General features: G+C 38.6%; 1 protein-coding gene across 1 annotated transcript; it reads right to left on the bottom strand.

Moving 5' to 3' along the window:
- Positions 1–6,668: 6,668 nt before the first annotated feature.
- Positions 6,669–7,591, bottom strand: LOC130462609 (uncharacterized). Its single transcript, XM_056831260.1, has 2 exons — positions 7,280–7,591; positions 6,669–6,674 (listed from the first exon to the last, which is right to left on the bottom strand). The coding sequence occupies exons 1-2, from the start codon at positions 7,589–7,591 to the stop codon at positions 6,669–6,671; spliced, it is 318 nt and encodes a 105-aa protein (XP_056687238.1).
- Positions 7,592–19,110: the final 11,519 nt, after the last annotated feature.

Below are 19,110 nucleotides of genomic sequence, written 5' to 3'. Positions count from 1 at the left end.
CATTGCTGCCTCAGAAGCAGCAAAGGAAGCTGTTTGGATTCGGAAGTTCATCGAAGAACTTGGTGTTGTCCCCTCCATTAAAAGACCAGTGGCTTTGTATTGCGACAATAGCGGAGCCATTGCCCAGGAAAAGGAGCCTAGGAGCCACCAGAAGTCCAAGCACGTACTGCAGCGATTGCATATACTTCGAGAGATCGTTGAAAGAAAGGAAATTCGAGATTTACAAGGTTGGAACTGACGACAACGTCGCGGATCCATTGACTAAACCGTTGCCACAAGTGAAACACAACGCACATGTAGCAACCATGGGAATCAAGCATGTTGGAGAATGGCTTCGATTTTCTAAGTATTGTTTTAGAACATCTGTTAGATATATGTTTAAAAAAATTGGTTTAACCATTTCATATTTATGAAATTTATTATTTCATATTCATTTAAGTGTGGTTTAGAATTAAATGATAAGTCCATGTGATTCAAATCATTCAAATGGGATGTCAAGATGGATTCTTCGACAAAGAAACACCCATAAGTGAACTTGAATATTGAAGTCACAAAGGATCCCTAATCCAGGTCATTGAAAGGTGGACGACCAATGACTAATGAAGATTAGATTGCAAGTAGATTACTTAGTTCTGTTTCTTGAACTAGAGTGACTGGATATCAGAATCTTTTGCATAGATACTTATTGGATCTTGTATCGGATTGACCATGAGAACACTTTAAGAGATTAAAGTCATGTCATAGTGTAAGGCCCCGACCTCTAATTCAATTATTAAAGCATAATTAGCAGCGGAATTAACCTAATTGGTCGGGACATTACCTGCCGTAACTTCCTTTTCGGACATTACAAGGCAAACATCAATCATAAGCCTTTAAATACTACAAAATATATATAATAATCCTTTATATTATCAAAATAAAAGTGCATAACTTACTAAAAGTCTTTAATTATAACTATTAAAACTTTAAGCATAAACTAGGTGAATATTATTAACGTGAAATTCCTCGCCACTACTCGTGTCCATCGTCCCCCGCAGTACCTAAAACGGAAAACAAAACGGTGAGCAGAAGACTCAGTAACGAACTATTCTAGCAGCGTAAATTCATTTCAATTCATTTTATTTAATAACACAGGGAGAATAGAATAAGTAAAACATTTAATAAAACATCATATTCAATTCATTCATAAACTTTGCAGTTTAACATGCTAGTTGTCGGCAAGTATGAACCGTGAAGGAATTCTCCACTGGGCTAGGCCCATAAGAGCCTGGGCTCATCATCGTAACATGGGCCTGGGCCCTGAGCCTGGGCTCATAAACCATGGGAGCCTGGGCTCGTAATCCATGGGTGGACAGGTGTCCATGGTGCATGCATGGCCGGTAGATAGGAAGATGGTAGTTTATATACCGCCAGACAAACCAGGTCTTTCACTTTCATTTATCATGTTGTATGTAATTTTACTAAGCCTTGGCTTGTATTTCAGTTGAAATAACATAACTCATTTAGCTCATAAAATATCATTTTGATCCTGGGATCAATAAACATATTATTTCTTTCAAAGCATTGCATAAACATAATTTTATGAGAAAACTCAATCAAATCATATTATAATAAACAATTCAAACAAATCATATTTCATCCCACAATCCATAAAACACATCAAAACATTTAATTCATAAATTCAATCATAACGTCATAATTTCATAATACATTTATAAGGGGATTGCGGGTACTAGCAATAGCAGTTACCTCACTTCCACGACTTTGCTAAGGATTTTCGTTGGTTCGTTCGTCCTGAGCTCCGAGTCCAATTTCTTTAAAAATATTAAATAATTGAATTAGTACCAAATTGATAAATAATTTAACTTAATAACTTCGAAACTTTATAATTAACCAATTTTCTAATAATAATGTTAAAAAAAATATATAATTTCATAGTTTTAATGAAAATATAATTAAACGCCAATTTTAGTGAAGAATATAATTAATTGAAATTTCAATCGAAATATATATATATATATTCCCTAATTAATTTACACGAAAATCTTATTTAAATTTTGTCCTTGATAAATCCATTTAGTAACTTATTTTAGTTAAATCGATAATATAATTTAAAATCAATATTTTATAAAATCATAAATTCTATAAGTAATGAATTTTATAAATAACGAGTTTTAATATAAATAACAAATTTTTAATAAAATTATACTTTCGAAATTTAACGAAAATGTTATTATTAATCGAACTTTCAATCGAAATACATATATACTTTATAATCGATTTTCATGTAAATAATATTAAAAATTCCTTTTTGTTAAATAAAACTAGAATCTTTATTCTCATAAAATTGATTATAAAATCTGAAAATAATAAACAATTTTTATTAGTAATTATGTATTTTGTAAAAATTATTAAACCATAAGTATTGATAAATTAAGAATCTGAAAATTCAGATTTATCCTTACCAAAGGCCCAAATGGAATTTGGCCCAATTGTATGGGGGTTTGAGGAGAATAAAAACAAGGCCAAAAATCTGATTTTTATTTTGTTTGGTTTTGGTTGAGGCACGAGCAAAACAGAGAAGAAAGGGAGGAGAGGAGGAGGGAGGAAGAGAGGAAGAGGGCATGGAGGCTGGGCTGGGCTGGGCTTCGCCGGGGATTTCGACGGCGATGGTGGAGGTGGTTTAGCGGAGGTGGAGAAGTTAAGGGGATGGGGGGTGGTGCTTTGCGAAACAGGGGAAACAGGGGAGGGGAAGGTGCGAGGGAGAGGGGGAGACGACGGGGTTGTTCTGGGCGGTGGTTTGGTGGACGTGGTTGTTGATGGTGGTCGGAGGAGTAAAGTGGTGCTGGTGGTGTGGTGGTTGTGGTGGTGGCGTGGGGCGAAAGAGGAGATGGAAAGAAGGAGGCAGGGGAGTGCGGTGGTGGTGAACGGAGATAGACAGTGGGGCAGGGGTGCAGTTGGGAGGCGCGCTGGTGGTCGGGATAGGAGGGGAATGAGGGGTGGTTTGGTGCTTTCGGTGGTGGTCGTTGGTGGTGGTGGTGGTTGGTCCGAATCAGGGAACAAAAAGAGGAGTGAAAATTGAAATTGAATTTGGTTTTTTTGAGATTGAGATTGAAATTGGGTTTTGTTTGTTGTTGAAATTTCACCTTAATTTTCTGAATTTGTATATGGAAAGTGTGATGAACAAGGGAGTGTACTTGGGGTCCAAGCATCTGCATTTGGACTGAATTGAGAGGAAAAGGGGAAGGAAGTTGACTTCCTGGTTTGGGCGTGGAGAGCAAGCAAAAAAAATGAATTTTTATTTTTTTTATTTTTTTATTTTTTTTTATTAATTTCACAATATTTGCCAAAAATTCAGAAATTGTAAGTAATTTTCGGAAATTGCTTAAAATAATTCCTTAAAAATAAATAATTAGCGTTAACGAAAAATAAATAATTTCAGTTTATAAATTCGTCGTTTAAAATAAATCGTAAAAACGATTAAAATAACGAAATTCGATTATTTGTAATTTAATTAAAACGAAATTAAGTTAATAAATATTTTTAATTTTAATAAATCGAGTTTAAAATTTCGGGGTATTACATCCTTACCCCCTTAGAAAAAGTTTCGTCCTCGAAACTGGAGCTCAGTCGAACTAGCCATTCATATAATCATATAATTCATACTTAATCGTTCTATTCTCTAGACAAACATGGCGGAATAATATTATAACATAATCATTCAAATAGTATATTAAAATTCATACATCTTATCGTTTCTAAACGAATAACTAGGGATATTTCGATCTCATTTGCGCTTCGACTTCCCATGTAGCTTCAGATGTCAAGTGATTGGCCCACAAGACTTTAACCATTGGAATTACTTTGCTTCTAAGTCGTTTCTCTCTTCGTTCTAGAATTTCAATTGGTTTCTCCTCGTAAGTCAAATCGTTTCGCAACATCAAGGGTTCATGCGTAATCACATGGCTAGGATCAGGAACATATTTGCTTAACATCGACACGTGGAACACATTATGCACCTTTTCCAAGTCGGTTGGTAAATCTAGTCGATATGCTACTGCACCTACTCTTTCTAGTATCTCATATGGCCCGATGTACCTTGGGCTCAACTTTCCCGTTTGACCAAATCTCATTATTCCTTTCGTTGGCGAAATTTTCAAGAACACGTGATCTCCAACCTCAAACTCTAGTGGTCTTCTTCGTTGGTCGGCATAACTCTTTTGCCTACTTTGTGCTGCCATCATTCTTGATTGGATTAAACGAATCTTGTCAGTAGTTTCTTGAATCAATTCTGGTCCTATAAAACGTGCCTCATCGATATCACTCCAACATAATGGTGTTCGACATTTCCTTCCATAAAGTGCTTCGGACGATGCCATACCAATAGTGGCCTGATAACTGTTGTTGTATGAAAATTCAACCATAGGCAGAAACTTTTCCAAGGTTCCTTGGAAATCTAAAACACATGCTCTCAACATATCCTCAACAATTTGGTTAGTGCGTTCTGTTTGTCCATCAGTCGTTGGATGAAATGCAGTACTGAAGTTAAGTTTTGTCCCAGGAGCTTTCTGCAATTCTTTCCAATAGGTTGATTGATATCTCGTATCACGATCAGAAACAATCGAACTAGGCACTCCATGCAATCGCACAATAGTGTTCACATATAGTTCAGCAAGTTGATCTAAACTCGAATTGCTCTTCATTGCTAAGAAATGCGCTGACTTTGTTAATCGATCAACAATGACTCAAATAGTATTCATTCCCTTGGTTGATCTTGGTAAACCTATGATAAAATCCATTGAAACTGAATCCCATTTCCATTCTGGCACATCCAGAGGTTGCAACAAACCTGCTGGTATTTGATGCTCGATCTTGATTCTCTGACATGTCAAACATTTAGCCACATATTCTGCCACTTCTTGCTTCATGTTGCTCCACCAATACACTTGCCTTAAATCCTTATACATCTTATTTCCTCCAGGGTGAATCGAGTATGGTGAACTATGGGCTTCCTCTAAGATTCTCTTTTTCAACTTCTCATCATTAGGCACACATAATCTTCCCTGAAACCTTAACGTGCCATCTTCTTGGATGACAAAACCAGGTGACTTCCCGTTTTCCACTTCACTCCTTATTCTTTCTAATTGCAAGTCCTTACATTGCGCTTCCTTAATTTCATCAATCAAAGTTGGTTTCATTACTAACACATTCAAGCAAGCATCTCCTTTGATAAACTTAATTTCCATCTTTTTTAGATCATCTCGGTTGACTCGGGAAAAAGTTAGGATAGAATTTAAGTGAGACTTCCGACTTAATGCATCTGCAACAACGTTAGCCTTTCCGGGATGGTATTGAATATCAAGGTCATAATCTTTAAGAAGTTCTAACCACCTACGTTGTCTCATGTTGAGTTCCTTTTGGGTGAAAATGTACTTAAGACTCTTATGGTCGGTGAAAATTTGACACGAAGCTCCATACAAATAATGTCTCCAAATCTTAAGGGCGAAAACAACAGCTGCAAGTTCGAGGTCATGGGTAGGGTAATTTTGTTCATGGACTTTGAGTTGGCGTGAAGTATAAGCTATAACCTTTTCGTTTTGCAATAAGACACATCCTAACCCATTCTTAGAAGCATCACTATAGATTACAAATCCGTCAGTTCCAGATGGAAGGGTAAGAATAAGGGCAGTGGTGAGACGTTTCTTAAGTTCTTGAAATGCACATTCACAATCATCATTCCACACAAATTTGGTATTCTTTCTAACTAATCGGGTTATGGGTAAGGCAACCTTAGAAAAATCTTGAACGAATCTTCGATAGTATCCAGCTAAACCCATAAAACTCCGTACTTCGGGTACATTAGTTGGTCTAGACCATTCCACAATTGCTTTTATTTTCTCAGGATCAACAGATACACCTTTCTCAGAGATAATATGTCCTAAAAATGATATTTCCTTAAGCCAGAATTCACATTTCGACAACTTAGCATATAACTGGTTTTCAATCAACATATCTAACACTTTTCTCAGATGCTCCTCGTGTTCCTCATTACTCTTAGAATATACCAAAATATCATCAATGAAAACAACTACAAACTTATCAAGGTATGGTTTAAAAATACGGTTCATCAAATCCATAAATACAGCTGGCGCATTGGTTAATCCAAAAGGCATCACAACAAACTCATAGTGACCATATCTGGTTCTAAAGGCTGTCTTTGGAATATCCTCAGGTTTAATTCGAAGTTAATGGTAACCTGACCTCAAATCAATCTTAGAAAACACTTTTGCACCTCCAAGTTGGTCAAACAAATCATCAATACGGGGTAAGGGATACTTATTCTTAATAGTAATCTTGTTTAACTCTCGATAATCTATGCATAACCTCATAGTTCCGTCCTTTTTCTTCACAAACAAGACAGGGGCTCCCCAAGGTGAAACACTAGGTCGAATAAATCCTTTTTCAAGTAACTCATCTAATTGTTTCTTTAATTCTTGTAACTCATCTTGTGCCATTCTATATGGTGCCTTAGAAATAGGGGTGGACCCCGGAATTAATTCAATGCTGAAATCTAATTCTCTTGGTGGGGGCATACTAGGTATTTCTTCTGGAAAAACATGTGGGTACTAGGTATGTCGGTAATGGAAGGTCCAGAGGTATTTAAGTCATTAACTCTACACAGATAACCAGATAAACCACTCTCAATCATTTTACGTGCTCTCAAAGCATGGACAATTTGAATCGTTGGTTTTCTTACTAACTTATGGAATGAAACTCTATCTCCATCTGGCGTTATAAGGGTCACACTTTGCCTCGAACAATTTAGGTTAGCTTCATACTTAGTCAACCAATTCATTCCCAAGATTACATCAAATTCAGATAGGTCAAAAGCTATTAAGTCTGCTCGAAACTCAACTTTCTCTATTACAATAGGGCAATCCTTATACATGGTTCTACATTTCACAATTCCTCCACTAGGAAGGGAAACACTCATAGTATGAAAGTTACAACATGGTTTCAAATTTAAACATTTTGCAAACAATGGAGAAATAAAGGAATGTGAAGCTCCAGAATCAAAAAGAACATGGGCTGGTAAAGAATGGATAGAGAAGGTACCGGTGATAACATTATCATTCTCATCTGCCTCATCCTGTCTCATCACAAAAACTCTTCCAGCTGGCGGTGGTCGGGGTGGGTTGCGGTTTGAACCTCCTGTGTTGTTGTTGTTCCGACCACGATCGTGGTTAGTTGAAATTGGTCCTCTCGTGGTTGGGGTTACCTGCTTCGGACAATCTCTGATGTAATGATCATGGCTCCCACATCGAAAACAAGTGTTCGATCCTACACGGCATTCACTCTCGATGTGGCCTCTTCTCCCACATTTGGCACATTCTTGCGCCCTATTATTCTGGTTTCCACGATAACCTTGTCCTTTGTTTCCAACATCGTTCCTCCTTTGATTTCCCTTATAGACTTGGTTAGGCTTCTTTGCTCCTCCTTGACTCTGGTTTTCATTTCTCATTTTATACCCAACATTCTTCGCTTCTCGAAGCAGTACCACTCTCTTTACATTAGCTGCAATATCAACCATATCCTGGTATGAAGTAAACCTCTGAGTGGACAACCTATCCTGGTACTTAAGGTGCAGACCTCGCTCGAAACGGTTCATCCTGGACTGCTCTGTCGATACCAAGTGTGGTGCAAACCTTGACAACTCCATAAACTTATTTGCGTATTCCAACACGCTCATTGTTCCTTGTTGCAAGTGTAGAAATTCATCTTCTTTTTGTTTCCTCTGGGATGGTGGATAAACCTTGTCTCTCATTTACTTCTGTAGTTCATTCCAACCAAATCCAGGCCCATTCTTTCGTTCCTTCTTAACTTTCCACCATAATCCTGCTTGACCCGTCAAGTAAAATACTGCGAAATCAACTCTCCATTTCTCAGGGCACTGCAGGGTTTCAAAGAACTGATCAATGCGACTTATCCAATCCTCGAACTCAACTGGATCAGGCTTGCCATCATAGGACGGTGGGTTGAGTGACGAAAAGTTCTTGAACATCGTTGCGCTCTCGTTCCCACTATCATCTTTCTTTTTCCGAGAATTATGGACTAATTCGGCCAACATTGCACTCACATTTTCCAATCATTCCATCCTTTCCTCATGGCCATTAACCTGGACATACTCCTCATGAGTAATGTCGTTATCATCGTGAACATGATGCTCGTTGCGAGCTCCGTTGGTAACATCGTTGATAGCATCAATGGTCGACATTCTGCATAACATATCTTATCAGATTGAAGCGAAATAATAATATAAAATAAACCCTTTGATCCCGTTCCTACACTCACACTCATATTCATTTTAACTTAGCAAGATTTTAGAACATTCTTTTTAACTCATTCCTTAAAATTCTTTACTTAAAGCCTAATGAATTCTATTCGTGCGAAAACCCGTAAGGTTTAGCACTTATGGTCCAGAACCTTTGCTCTTGATACCAAACTGTAACGCCCCGACCTCTAATTCAATTATTAAAGCATAATTAGCAGCGGAATTAACATAATTGGTCGGGACATTACCTGCCGTAACTTCCTTTTCGGACATTACAAGGCAAACATCAATCATAAGCCTTTAAATACTCCAAAATATGTATAATAATCCTTTATATTATCAAAATAAAAGTGCATAACTTACTAAAAGTCTTTAATTAAAACTATTAAAACTTTAAGCATAAACTAGGTGAATTTTATTAACGTGAAATTCCTCGCCACTACTCGTGTCCATCGTCCCCCGCAGTACCTACAACGGAAAACAAAACGGTGAGCCGAAGACTCAGTAACGAACTATTCTAGCAGCGTAAATTCATTTCAATTCATTTTATTTAATAACACAGGGAGAGTAGAATAAGTAAAACATTTAATAAAACATCATATTCAATTCATTCATAAACTTTGCAGTTTAACATGCTAGTTGTCGGCAAGTATGAACCGTGAAGGAATTCTCCACTAGGCCTGGGCCCATAAGAGCCTGGGCTCATAATCGTAACATGGGCCCGGGCCCTGAGCCTGGGCTCATAAACCATGGGAGTCTGGGCTCGTAATCCATGGGTGGACAGGTGTCCGTGGTGCATGCATGACCGGTAGATAGGAAGATGGTAGTTTATATACCGCCAGACAAACCAGGTCTTTCACTTTCATTTATCATGTTGTATGTAATTTTACCAAGCCTTGGCTTGTATTTCAGTTGAAATAACATAACTCATTTAGCTCATAAAACATCATTTTGATCCTGGGATCAATAAACATATTATTTCTTTCAAAGCATTGCATAAACATAATTTTATGAGAAAACTCAATCAAATCATATTATAATAAACAATTCAAACAAATCATATTTCATCCCACAATCCATAAAACACATCAAAACATTTAATTCATAAATTCAATCATAACGTCATAATTTCATAATACATTTATAAGGGGATTGCGGGTACTAGCAATAGCAGTTACCTCACTTCCACGACTTTGCTAAGGATTTTCGTTGGTTCGTTCGTCCTGAGCTCCGAGTCCAATTTCTTTAAAAATATTAAATAATTGAATTAGTACCAAATTGATAAATAATTTAACTTAATAATTTCGAAACTTTATAATTAACCAATTTTCTAATAATAATGTTAAAAAAAATATATAATTTCATAGTTTTAATGAAAATATAATTAAACGCCAATTTTAGTGAAGAATATAATTAATTGAAATTTCAATCGAAATATATATATATATATATATATATATATATATATATATATATATATATATATATATATATATATATATATATATATATATATATATATATATATATATATATATATATATATATATATATATATATATATATATATATATATATATATATATATATATATTCCTTAATTAATTTACACGAAAATCTTATTTAAATTTTGTCCTTGATAAATCCATTTAGTAACTTATTTTAGTTAAATCGATAATATAATTTAAAATCAATATTTTATAAAATCATAAATTCTATAAGTAATGAATTTTATAAATAACGAGTTTTAATATAAATAATGAATTTTTAATAAAATTATACTTTCAAAATTTAACGAAAATGTTATTATTAATCGAACTTTCAATCGAAATACATATATATTTTATAATCGATTTTCATGTAAATAATATTAAAAATTCCTTTTTGTTAAATAAAACTAGAATCTTTATTCTCATAAAATTGATAATAAAATCTGAAAATAATAAACAATTTTTATTAGTAATTATGTATTTTGTAAAAATTATTAAACCATAAGTATTGATAAATTAAGAATATGAAAATTCAGATTTATCCTTACCAAAGGCCCAAATGGAATTTGGCCCAATTGTATGGGGGTTTGAGGAGAATAAAAACAAGGCCAAAAATCTGATTTTTATTTTGTTTGGTTTTGGTTGAGGCACGAGCAAAACAGAGAAGAAAGGGAGGAGAGGAGGAGGAGGGAGGAAGAGAGGAAGAGGGCGTGGAGGCTGGGCTGGGCTGGGCTGGGCTTCGCCGGGAATTTCGACGGCGATGGTGGAGGTGGTTTAGCGGAGGTGGAGAAGTTAAGGGGATGGGGGGTGGTGCTTTGCGAAACAGGGGAAACAGGGGAGGGGAAGGTGCGAGGGAGAGGGGGAGACGACGGGGTGGTTCTGGGCGGTGGTTTGGTGGACGTGGTTGTTGATGGTGGTCGGAGGAGTAGAGTGGTGCTGGTGGTGTGGTGGTTGTGGTGGTGGCGTGGGGCGAAAGAGGATAAGGAAAGAAGGAGGCAGGGGAGTGCGGTGGTGGTGAACGGAGATAGACAGTGGGGCAGGGGTGGTTGGGCGGCGCGCTGGTGGTCGGGATAGGAGGGAAATGATGGGTGGTTTGGTGCTTTCGGTGGTGGTCGTTGGTGGTGGTGGTGGTTGGTTCGAATTAGGGAACAAAAAGAGGAGAGAAAATTGAAATTGAATTTGGTTTTTTTGAGATTGAAATTGAAATTGGGTTTTGTTTGTTGTTGAAATTTCACCTTAATTTTCTGAATTTGTATATGGAAAGTGTGATGAACAAGGGAGTGTACTTGGGGTCCAAGCATCTGCATTTGAACTGAAATGAGAGGAAAAGGGGAAGGAAGTTGACTTCCTGGTTTGAGCGTGGAGAGCAAGCAAAAAAAATGAATTTTTTTTTTTTATTTTATTAATTTCACAATATTTGGCAAAAATTCAGAAATTGTAAGTAATTTTCGGAAATTGCTTAAAATAATTCCTTAAAAATAAATAATTAGCGTTAACGAAAAATAAATAATTTCAGTTTATAAATTCGTCGTTTAAAATAAATCGTAAAAACGATTAAAATAACGAAATTCGATTATTCGTAATTTAATTAAAACGAAATTAAGTTAATAAATATTTTTAATTTTAATAAATCGAGTTTAAAATTTCGGGGTATTACACATAGGTAGTTCTCATTAATAGTGATTAGAAACCGTTCCTCAGAACATGAGCGATTATGTCGGCTCGTTTGAGAATTAGTTCACTTTGATGCTAGCTAAACGTCGCACCGTAAAATGAGGCTATAAAAGCAGTTATCAGGCGTACTATGAATCAAAGTGAGTATTCATAGATTGCAAGAATGGATTGTCCTCCTATCTTTGATAGGATATGGTGTTGTTGTGTAACAAGGCCTCTCGGGGAGTTAGATACTGTAAAATGCATGGCCGTGCTCAGAATGGTTAGGCTTAACCTTCTGCAAAAGTTAGACAGTTGAACTCTGTAATCCGAGAAACACTTCTGGACCTAAAAAGGATGTCTTGGATCTTGCCTTATTTTAAGTAAGTAACACTAAGTGACAAAGGAATGTGGATGCACACTTGTCTGAATGACAAGTGGGAGATTGAAGGAAATATGTCTTTCACCCAAGGTGCATTAAGTCTAATACCAAGGTTCAGATTAATTGCGAACAATTAATTCAGTGAGATCAAGTGATCGGAACAGCTAGCTGGAGCAATGCTTCCGATCAGTGAGTTCTAATGGATATTGAACTCACAGCTTACTCTTGACTGAACCTACAAGGTCACACCAATGACATGTAACAGATCACCGGATTAAATGAATCGGAAATTCATTTAATAGCTTTTCGGGAATTAGTTGGAAAACGTATTATACGATACGACCTTGCATCGGAATCGTATATCGTATCGCGGATATTCGTAAGCTAGGCAAAACGAATAAATCGTATCGTACGACGGTGATTCGTCGTATACGAAACGATAAATAATATATCGAAATTATATTTAATCGCGGATACGAAGAGCGGCCCACGAGCCGAGTGCACGAAGCACTCGAGGCCCATGGGCGCGCGCTGGGCAAGCAAGCAAGGCCACGGCAACACGGCAGCGCTGGCCCATGGCCGAGCGAGCTGCGCGTGTGTGTGCGGGCCGAAGCAGCGACACAGCCACAGCAGCGAGGCCCATGGCCCAGCTCGCTGTGCTTGTCTCACGCGGGGCTTGCTGGCCGGCCTTGCCTTATGGCTTGATCGGTTAGTAAGGTTATGTTAATAACCTGCTAACCTCTTTTCCAACACAACACAATTCATACACACAACCCTAGGAGAAAACAGAGAACCCTAATTCTCTCTGTGCCTCCACAGTGTGTTCATCCCAAAAGCACAAACTCTTGATCGATTGTCTAAGCTACGATAATCAAGACGGATCTGATCGTGTCGGTGAACCAAGTAGAGGAACGACAACTGGAGTTCTAAGTTCGTGTCCGTTGACATATTATTGTGGAAAACACGCTTCGAATGTAAGTTTGCTTAATCTGTGCTTTATACATGTTTCCTGGCTTTGGGGATTGTTTCCGCACATGTTATTATGTTTAACTGTATTTCCCTACATGTGTGTCATCATCCATCAAATCGACAATAGGGCCGACCAACTCCCTGACGCCATTCGAATACCACTTCAACTTAGAATGAAAAATCACGTTCCTCTTAGAGAAGGGAAGGCCCGTGATCATAGCAAACTTGAAAGGGGTAATGGTGATCTCCCCCCATGCCATATGAAAAGTGTTGGTGGTGTCCCACCACCGCTCCAGGAGGGCCTGTAGTCGGGCTTTGACGCCCGTCCTCCCTTGAGCATCTCCTAAGGCACGCTAGAAATCAACTAGGCCCGTCTGCAACCAGATCTCCCGAGCCTCCGCGTCGTCATAGACGGCCGGAAAAACATCATGAAGGTCCTTCAGGGACCAAAAAGTGCGCAACGGCTCTCCATCAGCCTACGAATGAGCGGATCAGTTCAAAACCTATACAAGTTCAAAGGACAAAGCACAGTACAAGACTCACCAAACCAGCGCGAGGTCGCTGGGACAAATGAAACTCCGGTCGCAACACAAGATCGGAAGGCCTCCAGCCAGTGCCTTCAAAGGCAAGGGGGGCTTTCAAAGCCCAACCCCGCGCCAAACGCCGAGCCCTGCGCTGGACGCCGAGCTGCTGCATTCGCAGAATCTTCAGCGCACGGTCCTCCGTGCTGATTGCACGTTCTTTGCTGCTACGGTTTTCTGCACCAGGCATCAAGCATCAAATCGTACTACCCTCCCAAATTACAGGTATATACCTATATCTCCAAGCACCAAAAGATAATTATCTCAAGAATACAAAGTCCGAAAAATACAACAATTTAGGCGTTCGACTCCAAACGGACCCAAGCTCCAGGAAAGTCAGCCGAAATTTCAAAAATGCAAGAGCCAATAAAAAGCTCTTTTCCCCAGCAAAGCGCATCCCCAACGGATCAATTGTGGGTTTTCAAAATTCAAAATTCAAAATTTAAGAATTCAAGATTCAAAATTTTCGATGCCAAGCTCCGTCCTGAACCAAAGGCGGAAAAGCGATACAAGTACAAACCAGAGTCGTCACAGCCGCACGAAGGTAGACTCTGTCCTTTTTTCTAACGCCTGTTTTGTGAAGGTACCGGCGTACAAAGAATGGTCTTGATTGCAGAACATCTTGACCGTTCTCCGTCCCGAGTCGAAAACTTTGACTTGCGCTTTCCTCACCGGACGCTCAGTCAAAGTGGGGGCTTCTGTAGACACCTGAATCGTGTCTCCCCCAATGGGATGATGACGATACCATTATCCTTGCTAGGTGGTTGGAACAACTCCGTACGGAAGTCCCAATTGCTAGAATATATTCCAAAATCCAAGAGCCAAAGTCCAATCCCCAAGACCGTTCCCATTCCGGAACTTGGTACAAAATTCAATTTCCGAAAACCATTTTCAAAATCCAAGTACAATCTCACCAATGGACCATTCCATTGGTTTTACAAGGCCTTTTCTATTCGAAATGACACTAAGCAATCCAAATTCGGGCGCCGAATCACAAAACCGAGCAAGCCGGGCCTCGTCCCGTAAAACCGAATTCAAAAACCGAAACGGCTTGTTTTTAGACGCAAACCAAGCCTTAATCTCTAAGAAATCACTACATGCCAATTTTGTACAATTCGTACAAAGGTACGCCCACTACAAGCCAAATACAAGGACGGCATCTTCGTCCTTGTTTGGCAGCTTCTGCGCCACGTCAGCAACGCTGGACGCTGGCGTCAGCTGGCTTTTAGCCCTTCATTTTCCTATTTAAACCCCTTAATTCTCAGCATTTAGGGCAAGCAATTGAAAACAGAACGTCGTAATACAAAAATTGCCACTCAAATCAAGATACAAAAACTCTTCAAAAATCTCATACAATCTCAAAGTTCTAAGCAATTTGGAGCTCCAAAAGGAATTTTAACCTAAATCTAACTAGGTAATTCCGAATCCTAATCCTAATCTATCATGTTCCCTTGATTTCTCTTTCAAAAATTATTAGTAAGGTTGGCACTTTTATTCTTAAAAGTGTGACTTACAACAATCATACACTTTTACAAAATCCACACTTTATGTGATTCAAATACAAAATTTCAAGATTCAATGATGTTTAAGGTTGTTTGTAATCACTTCCTTAAACTAGAATCATCTTCAAAATATGGAGTAATCAAAGGTGAGGCCTTTCTAATGTTTAAAGGTCTAATCTTTGAGATTCAAGACTCCACTTTTCAAATTTCAAGTTCAAGTTCCAAAGTTCAATGATGTTTAAGGTTGTTTGTAATCACTTCCTTAAACTAGAACAACTTCAAAATAGGAGCATATCAAAGATGAAGCCTTTTCAACATTAAAAGGCCCAATATTTGAGATTCAAAACTCCTAAATTCAATATTTCAAGTTCAATATTCAAGTTCTATATTTCAAGTTCAATATTCTAGTTCAACATTCAAGTTCTATATTTCAAGTTTAATATTTCAAGTTCAATTTCTATGTTCAAAATCTAGGACACTTTAAGATGAGCAACTCATCCTAAAGTTGAGATTTTTTGCTTTGAATCCGTGTCGGACGCACTTATTCTTAAGGAGTCGTTTGGCATTCGGATCTCATGTGCTAAAGTTCAATTTCAATATCGCACCTTTCAATTATGCACTTCAATATCGCAATTCAATAACGCATTTCAATTATGCACTTCAATTCCGCAACTTCAATAACGCCATTAAATATTACACCTTTCAACTCCGCACTTTCAATTATGCAATTTTACCTGCCTAGTCCTTCTAGGCAATGTGGTTTCCCACCTTGTCCATTTCTAGGTGGTGATGTACTTTACTAATTCCACACTTATTTTCTATTGTGATGTGGCTTTACTTGTTTATTGCTTTCATCACCTCACATGCTAAATACAATAAAATACAAGGTTACACCACGCTTAACAAAGATAATTTCTTGGACAAACCGATCTTAGGTTCCCTTAAATTAACTTTAAAGCAAAGTGGTCACGATACAAAGTAGAAATTCTATTTGTTCAAATACTAAATCCAAACCCACATAGTGTCATGACTAGGGTTATTCGAATATGTTTTGTGCCATGCATTTGAATATCATTTCTAAAGCTCGCGGAATAAGCATCTCGTTCCCTTGCCCGGATCTCCCCCATCTGTTTCTAAGATTCAATGCCTTATTTGATATAGAGTCAACTTTGGTCTTTCCAAACGAGACCCTTAAAAAATGTTTGGTGGAGACTCCTACAAAATCCAAAAATACAAAGGTTCTAAAGCCGCTCTCGTAAGGGAAATACAAAAAAGTACGAGAGGAAAATAACCCCCTACAGGTAAGACTAGAAATATTTAATCCAAGGTTACTGGGGAATGATGCAATCGGATATTTCTTGGAGCCCAAGACGAAGCAACCCCACATAGCCACGAGGGCCCACGTGGGTTGCTCGAGCTGGCTCGGCCCACGTCGTTGCGGCCCACGCCTCGGCAGGCCTCGCAGTGCAGCACGCAAGCTGCAGCCCATGTGTTGCTGCCTTGCCGCATGCTTGGCGCGGCCCAAGGGGCTGCTACCTTGCTTGTAGCTTGGCGCGTACCATGGGGCTGCCTTTGCTTGTCGAGCGATAGGCCGACTCGCTTGCCGGCTTGTCGCTCGTCGAGCTTCCGATTCGTTTTCCGATTCCGGAATTCATTTCCGATTCGAACAAATATTTACGTTTCCGTTAATATTTCCGATTCCGGAAATAATTTCCTTTTCCGACAAAATTTCCGACCGGTAATATTTCCTTTTCCGGCAATATTTTCGATTCCGGCAATATTTCTATTTCTGATAATATTTTCCAATACGAGCCATGTTTCCGTTTCCAGCAACATCTACGACTTGGATAATATTTATATTTCCGTCATGAACCATATTTCCGTTTCAGGTAATATCATCATTTCCGAAGTATTCTTTATTCTTCCTTTTGACCATTTCAGCTCCCACTGGAACCGAGATCCGTCGTTTCCGAATGTTCATAAATGGAGTACTTAATAAATAATATATTCACTTAAATACTTGATCCGTTCACGTACTATTTGTGTGACCCTACGGGTTCAGTCAAGAGTAAGTTGTGGATTAATATTATTAATTCCACTTGAACTGAAGCTGCCTCTAGCTAGGCATTTAACTCACTTGATCTCACTGAATTTTATTAACTTGTTAATTAATACTGAACCGCATTTATTAGACTTAGCATTGAATGCATACTTGGACTAAGGGCATTATTTCCTTCAGGACTCTCGAATAAACCCGACCTCTAGCTGCTTAGAGACCTCCTCTTGAATTTTTAGGGAAACATCCGGTTTCATGGACGGAGTTTCTGCTTAATGAGCTTTTAACCTGGAATGAGGGTAATTATATGATGACCGATGCTTGGATCAACCCTTTTCATATCATGATAGGACCATGCGAAGAAATCCATGTACCCTGAAAGTATCTTGATCAGATCGTCCCACTCTGCTTAAGATAAATTTAAATCAATCTGAACTAGTTTTAAATCACTTGTGTTAGAAAGTTTAACTGTTTCTGTTTCCTCAATTATGGGAGTCATGTTTTCATGAATTTCAATGGATTTTAAGATTTCAAGGTCATTTCCTTGAGAAGCAAAGTTGCTTGAATTAGGAATGTGTTTTGAAGTTGGACTTGAAGAGTAGGATGAAATTGAAGTGTGATTGAAATTAACAATCATTACATCGACAACTTTGACTTGAAGTTTAGCCTCTAAGGGAACTTGATTGATGCAAGACTCTAACCCTAGACTCTTTGACTCATCGTTAGAACTCAAAAATTAAATGACAAATTCTAGACTTGAAACCCTATATACAAATGTTGTTATCAGGGTATTCCCAGATGTATTCATCATCATCAGTGTAGTAGAAGAGGTTGTTGCCATAGATCTTCGAAGCTTGATCCTGGACATAGTGCTAGGAACTGTATGGAAATGCAGCAAAGAGGCTTTTACTTACAATGTTGAGACTCAAGAGGAACATTCTGGTCAATCTTCCCTCTGGCAACCCAGGTCGGATACTGTTAGCAGAGACAGTCCACCGATAGTAGTATTAATGGATTGGTTCATCTTCTCCTTGACGCAGAGGCAGTATTGGCTTGATGGAGGTGCTCTTGTAGCTGGAGCCTTTGGGTGTGGAGCAGGAAGGACCGTCTAGTAGTTCCTGAAGCCAAGACTCCTCGAATAGATCATCATAATCAGCTGGTATGTCAATGACCATGAACTCGTCTTGGTTGCGGTAGGACCCAACAAAGAAAACTAGCTCCAGGACCCCCAGGATTTTGTCTGTACCACCATGAAGCTTGATTGCTTGTTTCATGGTTAGCATTAGATCGTACTCTATAAAGCCTATGTCCTTGAGGGTTGAAAGAGGACAAATGTTCACTTGAATGTCAGAGGTTACCCGAGGCTTGGGGATCACCCAGTCTTTAAGGTGCGGCATCAGATGGTGGAAGCTTGGGACCACCAATTCGAAGAATGGCTTGTACATTGTAGAAATCAAGTTACATGTGAAGTCATCTTCCTCATCTCCGCAATCATGGGATATGGCTAGGACCGATGGTGACTTCTTGGCTTTCGGAGGAAATGGTAGGGTCTTGTTGTCAACCATATTCTGGTTTAGATGCTTAAGTTTGAAACAGTTTTCAATGTCATGCCCATTTCTCTGATGGAACTTGCAATAGGAGCTCGTGTCCCAGCTTTTGGATCTTTTGTCAGCCGGAGGATCCTCTTTTGGACCGATATGAGTAATAAATTATTTCTCTGCCAACCGGTCAAAAATGTCCGAATAGGACATACCCAGGTTAGTGAAAACCCTCTGGGGCCGGTTTTGGAAGTTGCGCTGGTTAGTGTTATTTTTGTTGAAATTGCTTGCCTTTTGGACCTGACCTTGAGGAGCTTCTAAAGCGTTAACCTCGTGGACTTTGGATGTTGTTTCGGCCTTTTTACCCTTCCAGTTTTCAGCTTGTGGAATTAGTACCATGGGTGCTTTCATGAGGTCATCTTCAATGTCGACCTAAATATCATAGGTCCTTTTGAAGCTTCCTAGGCCTAGATGTTTCATATGGGTGTTGTATTTTGGTAAGAGACCGGCAATGAAGATCTTGACCAACTCCCTTTCGGACGGCTGGGTTGCCAATTGGGAGGCCATTTCTCTCCATCAGTGAGGTAATTGGTAAAACCCTCCTGGT

Source organism: Spinacia oleracea, chromosome 1 (genome assembly GCF_020520425.1).
Source record: "Spinacia oleracea cultivar Varoflay chromosome 1, BTI_SOV_V1, whole genome shotgun sequence".
Classification (NCBI taxonomy): Eukaryota; Viridiplantae; Streptophyta; class Magnoliopsida; order Caryophyllales; family Amaranthaceae; genus Spinacia; species Spinacia oleracea.
The sequence above is the reverse complement of the archived record's forward strand: the minus strand, read 5'-3'. Positions and strand labels throughout refer to the sequence as shown.